Raw genomic sequence first — 16,198 nt, forward strand, 5'->3', positions numbered from 1 at the left:
AACTACACTGTAAATATTTCTCCTTACACCCAGCACAACCCTAACTACACTGTAAATATTTCTCCTTATACCCACAGTGAGTGTAGTCCTCACCTAACCCTCATCCAGGAAACTTCTCTTTTTAATAGGGGACCAATACAGAAAATGACAGCCAATCAAAACACAGAGTTGAGATGACCCAGCCCAAAGGATATGTCTACAAAACAACTTCTGCATCTAAGGCTCAGGCATTGAAATAGGAGGAGCCAAAGAGTTTCAAGAGCCAGAGGAACAGGTAATTTACCGTGAAATTATGTCTTATAGCAATGTCAGAAGCAAACCCATAAAGTCTCACCAACATGACTACCTAGACATGAGCTGAACAAGGACAACAATGGACATGTTAAGGTGGGCAGGGTAAAGACTGTAAGGCCCCCATATTACACACAGGCAATTAAGGAATTCTCAGAGTGGGAGAAATAGTCTCCCAGGGACAAGAACACCAATTAGTTTACCAATATCAAATGATCACACATAACACTATCTAGACCTGAAGATTATACACATAACATTATGTATACATCTATAAGACTATATTTATATATTTAGGAATATAAACACATACACACAAACACATATACAGCACAGCACAGTACTACTATTACTACCATGACCACAACTGCTGCCACCACCACCACCAAAAACAATTAGTGAAAAGAAGAGGCCATGCATTTGAAAGAGCACAAGGACTCTCTCCTATATGAGAAGGTTTGGAGGAAGAAAAAGACAGAGGGAAATGATGTAATATAATTTCCAAAAGTAAAACTTAAATAGTCAAAATGGCCAATTCAATGTTTTCTATATTTTGTCACAATTTCTAGTTGGGCAAAAATCCAAATCATACATAATTCAAAGACTAGGCAACTCATTTCTTTTCTAATTAATGAGAAATGTGATCCATCCCCTACAGCCATATCCAAAATCCTCATGTAGCCAGAAGTGTCACAGTTACAGAGTTAGAGTCAGTGAGAGCCACTGCAATAGGACCACTTAATCACACCATATGGACATGAGGCAGACAGAGCCAGGTATTCTCCATCAATCACTGAGTTAAACTCCCTGACTATGTTCCTCGCCATCTCAAGTTGTTTCTCTCCATTCTGTAACTTAGAGACTAACACAACCCCAGACATTGTCTCAGGCTCACACTTCAAAGTGGAAACTCATTCTAATTCTCTCCTGGTAACATGAGTTTTATGAGAGATGAAGAATGCTCTTTGGAAGTCACATGATGGAAGGATTGCATGGAAGAGTCAGAAACAAGCAAACCCCTTTCTATGTCCTAAGTTAAGTGACTAGAAATATCCAGACCCAACTACAATAATCTAAAACCCAACACAATCACAGTGTTGAGTTTTATGATAAACTTAAAGCTGGAAACACTTAAAGCAAGCATGTTCCACAGACAATGACCTGTGCACCTTGACTTTCAACACCACAGTAATAAATGTCACTACTTTCAAAGACTCTTTTCAGATTCCTATAAATCTATTCAAAAACCTCACAAAGACATTTAAGTTCTATTCTTCACTTTGTGTTGTTTAGAAAAGACAGTATGTTGGGACGAGCTATACACATTATAGAGTTGATGGCAAGCTGAGTGATGCATTTACTAAACTCAAGGAAGAGGAAGAAGGAAAGTGGGGAGGGGTGGTGTGGATGGGAGGGGGTAGAGGAGGAAGAGGGGGTGAGAAGAGGAGAGGATAAAAAGGAACGAGGGAAGAAAGAAGATGAGGGGGAAGAGAAAGATCAAGAGGAGGAAGAGCAGGAGAAGTAAGAGAGGAGGAAGAAGAAAAGGAGGAAGAGAAAGAGGATGAGAGGAGGACAAAGAGGAGGAAGGGGAGGAGGAGCAAGAGGAAGAGGAGAAGGAAGAGGAAGATGAGGCATAAGAGGAGGAGGAAGAGGAAGAGAGAGATGGTATTTCTTGAACATTATACTGGCTAGAAATGAGGCTGAGATTCTGATATTGATCATAGATTTTCCCATGGCCAGTTCTGAGGAAGGTTCTTAGTATCTCATAGTTTATAAGGTCTTGTATAAGTTGTCATATTAGCCCTGCAAAGATTACACCCTTGTTCCTGCCCCCCACTCATCTGGATCACTTGGCCTCCATGGCTTCCTGGCCCTGCTTTGATTTAGGCCTCTATTCAGTAAACCAGGCACCACCTACCATTTCCATGATGACTCAAATCTTATCCCTACTTTAGGTTTTGTTCTTGGCCTCAAGTACTGCCCACCATTAATTATGTTCTCACGACTTATTGGTCAAGTGCCTGTCTCCTCTGTGGGTTATAATCAGCAAGAAGAAAGACCCAGCTGCTGGTCTGCTGAGGGCCAACCTCATGGAAGTCATTCTACACACAAATACAGCTATCTCTGGATATCCACAAGGGACTTATTTCTGGACCCCTCACTAATACCCGGATCGCTGATGTTCACATCCTCTATATTAAGGGCTATAACATTCATTGTGCACACTGTCATTTTTATGCCATGTATTTATGCCAGCCCCACATGAGTTATAATAACCAGTGACACATAAGTGGTATGTAAACTGTTATACTTTATTGTTAAAAGGAAAATGAGAAGAACAAATACCTCCGTGCGAGGCCCATAGCAATAGTTCTATTTGAATCCTGTCTGTCTGCAGTGGGTTGAACCCATGAATATGGAACTTTTAGATAAGGCAGGCTGACCATAAGACTAAGTAAAGGTGGTATAAAATTAAGAGCTTAGGAACTTACATGAGGGCCTTGTGAAGGGACAGGGCAGGCTCTTTCAAGGTGTACAGACAGTCCCACAGCAGGCAGTTTTCAAGCCCACTTGACGATGCTTAGAGATGGCCTAGTTTGAACATATGTGACCTTGCCATATGTCCACCTTTACAAGGTCATCCAAGAACAGTCTGGAAAGCAAAGGCTCTGTCTGCCTCTCTGGACTTCAGATTCCTGTGGTGTGAAGTATGAAGACTGCCACCCAGGCTCTCAGGGCCACCACAAGGATCAAATTACACAAACCTCATGGGCCAAGTCTGCCAACTGCTAGAATTGTCTGTCTGTACAAGCTTACTTTGTCTGATGAGACAGACTGACCAGCGAGTACAGCCACTCGCCCGTGATTTACAGTCCTTCCTTTTCCCGCCATTCCTTCTGTTTTGTTTAAGGGGCAAAGCATATAGGAAAGCCAAACCGAACCTCATGCTGCCGAGTGCTGAGTCTGATGAACTGAAATTGACATTGTCATTTAAATATTTACCACCTCACACGCTAAACAAGAGTAAACGCTTTATAGCACCCGATCTTTGACCTATCTAGTCAGACCTCCAATGGAAGGAGGCTCTGGGAAGCATCTCTATTCAGCTCACAGGACAATGCCTGGCACAAGGCAGGTGTTTAATTAACATTTGTAGAGAGGCAGCTGATTGAAGAATCAGTGAGATAATTAAACAAATGTTTGAATACTTCCTGACAAAAGTATTCCTTGCCGGATACACACAACGACTCAGGACAAATAGCCTTCCGGAGTTCACAGACATCCCCTTCACTATTCACAAAACACCACAGGAGACCTGGAGTGCAAATAAATGGGGAGGCTATCCCCAGCACATGGAAAATATGCCTGATAAGTGCACCAAAGAGAAAACTTCAATTACCCTGTCAGTCCATCATCCTCCCCAATGTGCAGCTGATGCTAAACAAATGTGCCTAGTCATTTTTCTATTTTCTGGGTCATCACACTAAAAGTGCCTATCACTCCTCTGCCAGGCACTTCTGTCTCCCTGCCTTGGGCTGGGTACCACCGCCATGCTTCAGTCCTGGATCCCTCTGATTCCCAGCATCATTTCTAACAGGTAAAGCCAAGACAAGGAACTTTCTGTGATTGAAAGCCACACTCCCTGAGAACCAGCTAGGTGATCCCCCCCCCCCCCCGCCTCCTACCTCCTGTGCCAGCTTCGTAACAGTTGCCTTAAAAACTATACCTTATAGATACAGTATCTTAAACAGAGTGTGGACATACATGTACATTCTATGAATACCAGGTAGTCATGCTTTGAATTTACTTTCGGATAAATTTGCAGACAACTATATGGTTTTTATCATATATCAGTCACTGATCTCATGCACAAGGTATATATTATTAATAATAATATCAAAATTAATATTGAGATATTTTTAAAATAAACATCAAATTTTAAAAGATTTGTTGTTTTGAAAGTGGGGGAGAAGGGGTGTTTGCTCTTCAGTTTTGAGTGCAGCTGTGTGGGAAGACCCTAAGTAGGTGTCATTCCCTGGAGTCTTGAGTTGTGGGCAGCTGTGCATGGTTCTCTATAGGTGCTGGGGACTGAACCCAGGTCCTCTACAAGAGCAATCCATGCTATCAATCATTTACTCATCTCTCCAGCCTCCTCAATATGTCTGGTCTCTTAGCACAGCCTCTGGTGGAGGCTGAAACAGGAGAATAACAAGTTGGGGTTTATATGAGGGCACAGAGTAAGTTCAAACCCAGCTTGGATAACTTAATGAAAGCTTGTTTCAAAATAAAAGGATAAAAATGGCGCCCAGGGGGCAGGGTATAGCTCAAAGGTAGAACATTTGCCTGGCATGTATAAGGCCCTAAGTTCACTCCCTAGCATTGCCAAAAAAGTTCTTAAATTAAATAAATCAGTACCCACTGTTTAGAACTAAAGTAGTAGGTTACAAATATTATATAGTAAGAAATTATAGAAACATGGACCCTAGTCCTGCCCTAGGTGCATATTCTGTGGTCATAAAACACTTCTTAGGATAACTGTTTATGTGATACTCACAAGATGTCACTTGCTCTGTCAGGCCAGGAGCCACAGTGCTAACAAAATACACCAGACTCTTATTTGGGTTTGAATCAAATTTCCCAGGGTCAGAGTAGCAATCTTCGTGATTCACATTTAAAATTCCCCTCAGCACTAATGAAGATCAACTCCTAAGAAACAAGCCACACAGTTTCCAGTAAGCCATTTTTACCCTTATTTTATTTTATTAGCTTATTTTACCCTTAAGATAACCATTAAGGTGTGGAGCCAACTACAAAAGCTTCAACTTTAAATACACAACGTTACAAGAGACATGGTGTTTCTCTTTAACATGTGGTTCCAGAGAGATGCTACCAGCTCAAAGGAGAGACCAAGTCTGTTTGATTAGAGCTCCAGACCATGTGTACTTTTTGAGATATGGTTATTAATAGCCTCACGCATGGAAGAGACCAAGAACAAACCCCACCTTTGACTTCAGAAAGGACAGAGGAACACCAAGGGCTAAAATTAGAGTCAGACTTTAGGCTGCCATCATGTTGATGGTAATTTGCTAACAGGAACCACAGTAGTTCAGCCAAGGCTGAGGCCCTAGGAGTAGAGAGACAAGCAGTGACTGGAAAACCACAGAAACAGGTGGTGAGAGGAAACATGAAGCCATGCGATAGATAGCTAATAGTTATAACATGACTACAGGAATAAAAAAAAAAAAAAAGACTCAAGATCTGAAACAGCCTAGGTCAGGAGTGTATACTTCCCCAGGAACAGTGAGAATGAAGGACACAGTTCTGGCACTCATGTCTGTCTCAGCGATGAAGATCTGACCACAGAATTTAAGCTGTAGTCCACTGTTCCTAGGAATGGCTGTAGCTGTGTGACAATAAACTTCACGGATGCTGAAACTGGAAATTCATATCTCCAAAATACTGTTATCCTTTTTAAAGTTTTCAATCACTTAAAGACGGTGATACTACTCTTAGCTTCCAAGCCATATGAAAACAGTCAGATGGCTACATTTGGCCAACAGGGCAACTGTTTATCGAATCAATACAACATCAGCCTATATGTAGAAGAATAAGTAATACAGGTGTGAGAACAAATCCAACCATATTGATAAATTAAGCCTTAAAACAAGAAACCCATATGGCTAACAAAAGCCATGAGGTTCTCTGTCATCCATTGATCATAAGAAATGTTAATAGTTTTTGTAATTATATTTATAGGTTTATTATTATGTGTGACATATATATGACTCTCTCTCTCTCTCTCTCTCTCTCTCTGTGTGTGTGTGTGTGTGTGTGTGTGTGTGTATGTGTTTATCTAGACTTCTAGACTTGACTTTGTTTCCTATAATGAGAGAGAAGAGAAATTTCTGAAGTTGGTTCTCTCCTATCACATGGATCTGGGTATTGAACTCATGTTGTCAGGCTTGGTGGCAATCCTCTCTTTCATCCAGGGAGGTGCTTATCTTATGATTCAAATAGAATCAGCACATGCTGAAGAGCAGTCTGCAATATTTAGGCTTCTTTTAAAAGTATTCTGTCCAGTGTCAAGGGTCACAGTAATGGAAGCAGACACCGCATGTGAACAAATTACAAATGGGAGGCTTGAGGTATAGTTCAGTGGGTAGCACTTGCCTAACATGTGAGTGACCCTGCTTTCCATCCTTACTGATGCACAACATACAGAAAGGCACAGATTTCATCAAATGAGAAGACATGACATGACATCTACAGTGACTGTGCTTGCATGGACAGATCTTCCGGGTCTAACCCTCCACCACCTCAGCTTCTCTGGACACCAGTGGACACCTGGGGCAATGACAATGACAGGCTCAACCACTCTCAGGGCAAGGGTTCTGCTTGGGGAGGAACAGCCATATTCCTATCTATCCATCACAAATAAGAGGAGGAAGGAGAGTTAGGGTGGGGCTAATCAAGGCAGCACTGACAGGCAAATGCTCAAGAGAAAGGGAATGCCAGCGGAGGAGAAGGCGACCTGGCACCAAATGAGACTCCAAATGAGACCAAATGAGGGAAGCTGCAGTAGCCCCGAAAAGCCACAGAGCTAAAGAGATCAGGGCTCCTTGCAAATTAGAAGGACTTAAGGGAAGGAGAGGGAAGACCATGGTGGTCATCATAATTGTTAAAGCTTATTAAGAACAACATTAGATTCCACCTCATGCTTTGAAGGTGCCTTTACAAGATTACACACAAAATCTAATTACCGCTGCATGTAGGCACATTAATGAAAAGCTTTATATTCATATATTTTGTAAAAAAAAAAAGTGTTTTATCTGAAACCTAAATTTCAATAATAGGTTTTTAGCGGTTTGAGTCCTAAGTGGCATATTCATCGGCCAATTTCAATAGTGATTCTGCAAATCTAAACCTTTAAAAGGATTGCCAAGGTCAAAGCCTAAAAAGAGAGTCCCTGTAGAAATAGTCAGGCAACGCTGTGACTAGACCAGTCATCCTTTCTACTCTTCTTTCAAAAAAAAAAAAAAAAACTTCTGACTGATGCTTAGTGAGGTAAGTAGTTTCTACTTAGCATGAAATTCACTTCACTGTAGGGGAAAGAAAAACACATCCATGTTCGCTGCATCCTCCAAGTGCCTTCAAGGATCATGATTCCCCAGGACAAGAGAGCCCCTGAGGCTCCGAGGCTGGGAAAGGAGGCTAGCTTCAAGGTGCTATAGCTCCATCCCTGACACGTGACTCCAGAAGAGACATCCAACTGTTCCCACATCTGCTGCTCGAGAAAGGACCATCTGGATGTTGTCCACTAATTCAGCTAAAGTACGCCCAAAGATCCAGAGAGTGGACCATAACTGGTCTTTAAGAGAGAGATGCAAGGTTAAACTCCAGTAACCGATCTTCTCATTTACACCACCCTCCCCAGCTGACCAGCCATGGAGAACGGCAGTCAGAGGCAGACATGGACTCTCACCCAGCCAGTGTCCAGTGACAGTGCTCTATAACTATGAAGACTCTTGAGACGCCCGCCCCCATTTCAGAAAGAACACTGAAGAGTGAGGGCAAACCTGATGGCATCCACGGGTCAGAGGTCGGTTTGGTCAGGGTGTTCACCTGCTCCCAGTTGAAGTCATCGTCATCAGCTTGACTATATCCACATGCGCCGTATGGCTCATCAAAGAGGCAGCCGCCTACAAGGGAAGGCAGAGAGGCGATATAAGTTACAACCAGAGGTATGAAATGAAGTAAGATGCATCACATAATGAATCATTTACTTGACATGGAACTGAGTGTGATTTGACGGGAACTGGGGAATTTTGAACAATGTTGCTCAGTATTAACAATGCCTTACCAATATGGATACATATGTTGCTCTCTAGGAGAAGCCCAATGTTGGGAGAAGATAATTGAAACAAACAGATTTAAAATTCACATTGTCCAGATGAATACCGAACTTAGGGAACTCTCCTTGCCTTCAAAACTTTAATAGGATCCCCTCAAGGACTCAACATGTTTTCCACAGAAAATTATAATTTGTTCAAAAATTAAAATGAGAAATTGTTTTCCCCAAAACACCAGTGTGAGAGTAGACAACAGGGCATATGACAAATGATGAGGATGGCCTGCATAATACCCTTCCACACCTTACATGGAAGCAGATCTCAGCCTGTAGTTTAGGAAATCTGAGGCCCCATAATCAAAAAATAGATCATGAAGTCACTTCATAATCCACCCAAGTCTTAGTAGCAGAAATTTCAAGGCTACACGTGCGGCAAACATCTGCTTACTCTTGGTACACTGAATGGAGCTATTTAAGTAAGAAGATATAAAAGGCAGTCTCCACAGGCTCAGAAGATCAGCTGCTTCAGAGTCAATGCCACCAGGGCACGGACAGTGGCCAGTCCCACCCTACAGACTTCTAGAGGCCTGTTACCTTCCATTACTTACAGTGATGGGTCTTTGTTCAAATGATTCAGAGGACAGTGAATGATGACACCCATCCCAACAACGATCACGAAAAACCCTGCTAGCCCTTACATAATGAATAGTAGACATCACATAATCAGCTGCATAATAAATGAACCCTATTAACTCAAGATATTAATTGTCATTGCTGGCAGTCGGGAAGAAGAGAGGACTTATGACAACTTACGGCTTTAGGACTATTATGGTACTCTGCCTGCCACGTACACCTTAGAGGCAGAAGGCAAGGAAAACTGCAATTCTAAACCAGAGACAAATGAGTTTTAAAAGTCACCTGAGTCAACTTTAACCCCCACCCTCCAAACCTAAATCAATCCTATGCCTTCCAGGACAGCTAGTCTCAGAAGACATGAGAGAAACTGCAGGTTCTGTAGGTAGAAAACACTCTGAGAAGTTCTAGTCCCCACTCTGCCTCTTGAAGGTACATCCATTTATCTTGCTTACACCCCACAAGGCAACAGTAAAATTCCCAGCCCCGGCACAGAAAAACTGACGATTTGAAAGGCACTGTCATGTCCTACGTCTTAGCTTCCCCAGGCAATACATGCTCTGCTCTCCCTAAATCCTCCTGGGAGCTTTCAGACCTGTCAGCCTCCTGGCAGGTGTTCTCTGAATGGAGTCCCAAAGAATGGTGTCCTGTGCTGGAGCATCATCCACCTGTCTTCTGCTCTTGACCTCACTCTAACAACAGCCCTGGTCCATCCTGAGCTGAAAGAACATGTCTTTCCACAACTGCCATCAAGGTCTTCTCCTTTTGGGAGTGTGTGTGTGTGTTCTCTCTGAATGCACAGGACAATCCATTTACCTTTACCAAATCCATCTCATTTTCAAGGTATCACTCTAGCCCTTGGGCAGCCTTGACAGTCCTGACCCTGTCATTTGGGAGTTAGTTACCCTATCTATATCTACATTACAGAATAATCAACATTACTCACAAAATCCAAGATGCTCTTGAATGTGAAACTTCATGCACACTGACATAGCTCAACAAGTTCAAATACTTCCACAACTGGTTTCAAGTGATGGGGTTAAGATCAAAAGGCTGATGCACAGAAAATGATGCAAAAATCATCATTGTCAGGCTGTATGCTCAGGCCTATGAAATGAGCAGATTCTGTGTTCAGAGCTCAGCTGCATCCCTTGGAGCTCATCTTATTATATACCCAAGAGTTTCAAAACACTCCTCACCCCAGAACATTTCTGGTTTTTAGCATCTTGGAAAAGGGCTACTCCACCTGCATCTGAAGAAATGATGAACACTCTGTCCAAATGTGCCTGCATGTGCTGGACAATGCTAGACAGGTATGACAGTTTATATATGCTGGCCCAGGGAGTGGCACTATTTGGAGGTATGGCACTGTTGGAGTACGTGTGTCACTGTGGGCATGAGCTATAAGATCCTTACCCTAGCTGCCTGGAACCCAGTATTCAGATGAAGATGTAGAACTCTCAGCTCCTCCTGCACCATGCCCACCTGGATGCTGCCATGCTCCCACCTTGATGATAATGGGCTGAACCTCTGAACCTGTAATCCATCCCCAATTAAATGTTGTCCTCATAAGAGTTGCCTTGGTCACGGTGTCTGTTCACAGCCGTGAAACCCTAGCTAAGACAACAAGAGTGAGTCAAGAAACCTCAGGCTGTTCCAAACAACCCTCTAAGCTTCTTAGCCATGTTTCAGTCGGCAGCTATCGGCATGCTATCTTCTGAATGCTTTCAATACCTATAGTCTCAATTAAGCCTTCCCCAGGGAACATCAAACTCATTGTCAAAGGTACAGGATGAAAGTCAAAGTTCAATCCTGGGAACAGATGATCATTATGTGTCCCTCCTCCTTTCAGTTTTACTGAGTTCTGGAGCAAAGTGGATCTGTCCAGCACCGGATGCTAGTGACTTCCTGATGTTGGCGAGATGTTCAGAGACTGTGTAACCATTTGGCAGGGGTTGGGGGTGGGAAGGGGTTCTTCTGTTGCAAGCTGTGACATGGAGAATAGTTAGTTTCAGCACTGAAGAAGAAACCAAAGAGCAGTGGTACACATACCCTCCAGCGACACCCACCGCAGCTAGGATGCTGACTACTTTATCACCATCTTAAGCAGCAGGAACAGTAGGAATGTCCTCAAGGCAACTTGAGGCTGGTTAAGGATTTGGTCTTCAAAACGACTTTTGGCACTGAAGACATAGCCAGATGCTGAAGTGAAGATGCATAGAGCAGCGTGCTGTCAGCGTGTGCACAATAAGTAACCCTTTACACAGTGTAGTTCTGACCACTTGAAAGAAAATGTGAGAGGGAAAACACATCTCTCAGGGAGGACGCATGATCGCCCAACCCCTTGAAGATGGGCTCCCATGTACATTTCCTGTTGCCTTAAGATGCACTGCCTTCTTTAGCAGTGAGAACTCATGATAGCAGAGATGATTGATTGAACACAAACAGGAAGAGATAAAAGGAAATGATGTTAGAATTGAAATAACAAAAGAAAATCCCAGTTCTTGTGAGCCTGAGATAAGAGGGTTACAAGTGAGAGGTCGGCCTGGCGTGGGCATAGCCCGTTTGAGACCAGCCACGGAATCAGAGCAATACTTTACCTCAAAAAACAACAGACCAGACAGCAAAGGGGAGAGAAGGGGAGGGGAGAGGAGGGAAGAGGAAGGGAGGGGAGGGGAAGGGAGAGGAGGGGAGTTGGGCAGTGTGTTTCCTTAAATTCAATGCAGAATTGGCTTACAACAATGTTGCCGGAAAAACTTAAACTATGCATGGTATAACATTCTCCTAAACAATAAAACTATCCTAATTCAAGTGAACCTGATTCAAGTAGATCTCCAAATGACATGGCTAGAAACTTGACTTTGGGCTTAATATCTTCACTTTTTATTAGGGCTTAAAGCTATAAGCCAGTTAAATGTTAATGAACTCTCTACAAATTGTGACTCTCCAACATTCTTTTATTCTGGCAATAATTAGGTAGCAAGCCTAGTTGCCTAGAAAGGTCACTCCTGATTTATGAAAATAAAATATTGCCATTTGCATACTGGAGGGAATTTATCTTGCCTCTTTCTCTGGGGTAGCACAAAAGGCCCATTTCACCAACAGTAATAGGAAATAATTACCCCATAAGGTATAAGAAGGTGGCCTACTTTTACTCCAGAGAGACATTTCAAAGGTTTCATATCCATCTGAATCATTGAGCCAGGTAGACAATAGAGCCAAACAGACTGCCACAGGCTGTAGTCAGAAGTTGTTTTGCAAGACTGGCAAGATGTCTCAGTGGATGAAGGAGCTTGTAGTACAAGCCAGGCAACCCAAGTTCAATCCCCAGAACCTGCTTAAAGGTGGATAAAGTGATTTTACAAGGTTATCCTTTTACATATGCAGGCATGCTGAGGTGACTGTGTTCACAAATATGAATCAGGCTTACACAGGCTTGAGTTATTAATATGTTTACTTATTGTGGTGGGAGAGATTGCTCAGAGGTAGAGTTCCTGCCTCTTGTCCAGAGGACCTGAGTTCAGTTCCAAGTGCCCATACGGCAGCTCACAACCATCTGTAACTCCAGGTCCAGGGGATCTGATGCCCTCTTCTGGCCTCTATGGGCACCTGCACAAAAGTGGCACTTAGGCAAAAATGCATCTAAAAATAAACTTCCCCTGACTGTGTCCTGGGGTCATGCCACCTGGATCCAGCACACCTCTACATGTGTTTAAAAGCCAAATCATTCTCTGCTTCCATGTGGAACCATTTCCACCCTGATCTCCTCAGCTTTATGAACAGTTGCCACAATCTACTCACTTCATCCCAGAGGGATTCAAATATGTGATCAAAGCCTCTAAAGCTTGGGGCAGATTCTATTATCTGAAGCTGACTGAATAGGCTGAAGTTTTAAATCAATACACAGCATTGGAGAGTTCCTCTAAGATGCCGAGAGAGCAACCTGTGATGTCCAACATCCTTTGCTAGTTACAGGCACCAATTCCTTAAAGTAGGCAAATGACTGCTACAGTCTAAGGACAATGTTCCTTTGTCTATTCCTCAAATCCAGTGTGAGTCTTTTGTCTCGATATGTCAGATTCAAAGAACTTATAACAAGAAATACAGGTGTATTTAATCTCCCCTAGTTTAATTATTTCACCAATAGTTTTGAAATTCCTGTGCCAGGCATCATCTTTAACTCTACTTAACACTGCTTGCTCTGTTAAGTGCCTACCCTATCTAGACCAGTGGTTCTCAATCTGTGGGTCACAGCCCATTTGGGGGAGTCCCTTCCACAAGGGTCATCAAAACCCATCAGAAAGCACAAATACTTACATTATGATTCATAGCACTAGCAAAATTATATAGTTATGAAGTGGCAACAAGAATAATTTTACAACATGAAGATCTGTATTAAAGGGTCAAGTGTTAGGAGGGTTGAGAACCAATGGTCTAGACCTTTTACCTACATTTCCTATCCCAGTTGGCAAGAAGTTAAAGTTTACTCTGGGGAAGGGTGTGGGACAAAGAGTGCAGGAAGAAGAGGCACACAGTCTTACTATGTGCCTAGTACCTACTAGGGTCCTTAGCACATTAAACAGGAACCCTCTCTAGTCCTGACACCTCTGACAGTAGCTTGTCCTACAGCCTGCTCCAGGACCTTTGCAGAGGGCCCCAGTGGAGCACTGTCATATACAGCTTGCACTGGTCTCCAGGGTTTCCTCCGAGGTCTGCAGTGCACCCTTGTATAGCTTGCACTGGTCTCCAGGGTTTCCTCCGAGGTCTGCAGTGCACCCTTGTACAGCTTGCACTGGTCTCCAGGGTCTCCTCCGAGGTCTGCTGTGCACCCTTGTACAGCTTGCACTGGTCTCCAGGGTTTCCTCAAGGTCTGCAGTGCACCCTTACTCAGCTTGCACTGGTCTCCAGGTGCACCCTTGCAAGAACTCCCTTCAATCACTAGCCCTGCCTGGCAGGGCTCAGCTCCATGTCTGTGCTTGGCTGGGGCTGCTCCACCCTCTGCCACCACTGACTCATCAGAGCTCTCCTCTTCTAATGATGCAGTCTCTATACACCACATCCCACTTTCCAGCCTGGTGTTATTTCTGCCTCCTGAATGGACCCGGACTGACCATGCCTACGCTTACAAATGGCAGTTGAGTGTGACCAAATAACCCACCCAGTTACCCTAGCATTTCAGTTCATAGCCAGCAGCTCAACAAAGGTTTACATGCAAAACTCAGGCCCTCTGGAGGTGCCTTTCACAGACCTCTCTGAAGCCGCTCAATACTACACTGATTGTTAATGGCCTGCACTGTCAGGGAGCTCCAGAAAGCAAGGCTTCTAAGAAGCAAATAGGGGACAATCCAATGTCCATTTCATAAGCTTGTGAGATAAACACGCACCCTCAACTGTTCTGCCTTGAACTGGTAGAACTGACTTACACACTGGAGCGATGCCTCTCATGACTGTAATTGCAGGCCATTTAAAGTTTCTTTGTGGAAGACTGTGACACATTTTACTCATTTGTTCCAAATACAGAATGACCCCGTTTAAGGCAGGCTTTATCAAATGCATAAAAGACTACTTAATGGGTCTCTCCATGGAGAAAACATATCAAAAAAAATCATACTAAAATACTCCTCTAAAGAATAACATTCAACGTTCTCTTTTCCTGAGATGCATGAAACCATAGGCGGTTCTACCCATTTATTTCAATCTTGAAAGACAAATAGCTATAAGCCATGCAATTCAAAGCATAAGGAGAAAGTGATCTATAGCAAGAATAATTGTTTTAAGAGTTAGAGAAAAAGGTGCTTGCATCCCCACGCCAGAACCCCAGCCTCCTTCATTTACATCTCACTGACATCAACATTTAATTGCCTGCTAAACAGTGAAAGTGTCCGGTGCCTCTGAAAGTTTGGGACTGTGCTATGATGTTTAGTGGACCAGACACCGAGCACTATAGAAATGCTCTCCAATGTAATTTAATCTAGCAAGCAGTTTTTACACATCGCACAGGCGTTTAAATGGCTAATGTGACGCTCTATTGTAAAACATGCCATGTGCCCGTGGATGTGTTTTGCATGTTGCAAAACAAATGAGCTTGTTCTCAAAGTTTCCACGGCTTATTACTCTTACCGAAGTCTTTATTACCTATCAATCTTTGAATTCCTAATATTTAAGCAGGCTGGATAGCAGCAAGCCGTGAAGTGTTTTGGTTTTATTTTTGTCTTTATCAATCTTAAAAATCCTTGGTTTTTAATGGGTTGGGTCATTATTTCTATTTCTAAATCCTCCAATGATTTCTGGCTTGTCTCTGTTTCCTGTATGTAGATATGTTCCTAATAGAGCTGCTACTGAGTTTGAACAGACCCATTCCCAAGAATTCACTGTGCAGTTGTGAATCTATCTTATGATCCTGTCCTCTACACTGCAGTCTAGACACTGCAGTGTGGAAATCATCTGGCTGTCTCTGTCTTAGATACAGGACAGAGAAATAGAAACACTGTCTGGGAGAGAAGACGATCCTCTGTTCATGATTGATTATGTAATCCCCTGGATTACTTGGGTCTCAGGTTCCCACACTGGAGCAGGAATTATCAAGTGGGTCTCCGGGCCAGCTGCATCTGTAGGACCCAGAGAGGAACACATATTTCCAGGTTGCACCCCAGCTCCTCAGTCAGACACTATAGCCCTCAGCTATCCGGGCTTTATCAAGCTTCCAGTGACTCTAAAGTAGACCGTTTGACAATCATCTCCTAGAATAACACATTTAACTAGAACTCCTGGGACCAGCCTCGGGGATGTATAGCTTTTAAAAAGGTCCCAGAATAATCTAATCACTGACCTATTTTTAAAAAGACTGCTCTAGATTAGTAGTTACAAATAGTTTAAGAAGATATTAGCAAGTTTTAGTGGGCTAGAGAATAGCTCAGTGGTAGAACGCCTAATTGGTGAAAGGGAGGTTGTGGGATCCATCCTTAGCACTTAAAAAACTTGTTTTGTTTTTTTTTTCAAAAGTCATATCACACTATGTTTGCTATTTAAAAGTTTTGTTTGCATAGTACAATATAAGTGTAAAAGCATGCATACAATGGACTTTGAAAAGTGTTACCAGAAAAAGTTGAAACCCAAACATTTTCTGCCATAAATAACCAAACACACTATATTCTTTCAAAAGACCTGAACAAAGCTGTTTGCTTGTCACAGTTCTCAATATTAGCTTAGTCATAAACACCTCACACATGAAGGGCAATAAAACATTGGGGCTGGCTCAAAGACCTAAACCCCAAGTTCTCATTCCCTGTCGCGATACCCTTCATCAGTCGTTTTTCTCCTAAGTGGATCCTCTCAACAAGCAGAAGATGATCAGGCTAAAAACAAATGCAGAGACTTATTATCAGGGAGGATTTCATCCAAGTCCAGGAGCACTCCTGCCTGCTT

The 16,198-nt window shown here is 42.9% G+C and overlaps 1 protein-coding gene across 6 annotated transcripts in view; it reads right to left on the reverse strand.

The window, feature by feature from the left end:
• Positions 1 to 16,198, reverse strand: part of Ptprm (protein tyrosine phosphatase receptor type M) — a 705,361-nt gene that overhangs the window by 517,716 nt on the left and 171,447 nt on the right. For all 6 annotated transcript variants that reach the window (XM_031368638.1, XM_031368643.1, XM_031368642.1 and 3 more), the window contains exon 2: positions 7,869 to 7,991. In XM_031368638.1, coding sequence (XP_031224498.1) covers positions 7,869 to 7,991 — 123 coding nt within the window. The remainder of the gene's footprint in view (positions 1 to 7,868; positions 7,992 to 16,198) is intronic.

Source organism: Mastomys coucha, unplaced genomic scaffold (genome assembly GCF_008632895.1).
Source record: "Mastomys coucha isolate ucsf_1 unplaced genomic scaffold, UCSF_Mcou_1 pScaffold14, whole genome shotgun sequence".
Lineage (NCBI taxonomy): Eukaryota > Metazoa > Chordata > Mammalia > Rodentia > Muridae > Mastomys > Mastomys coucha.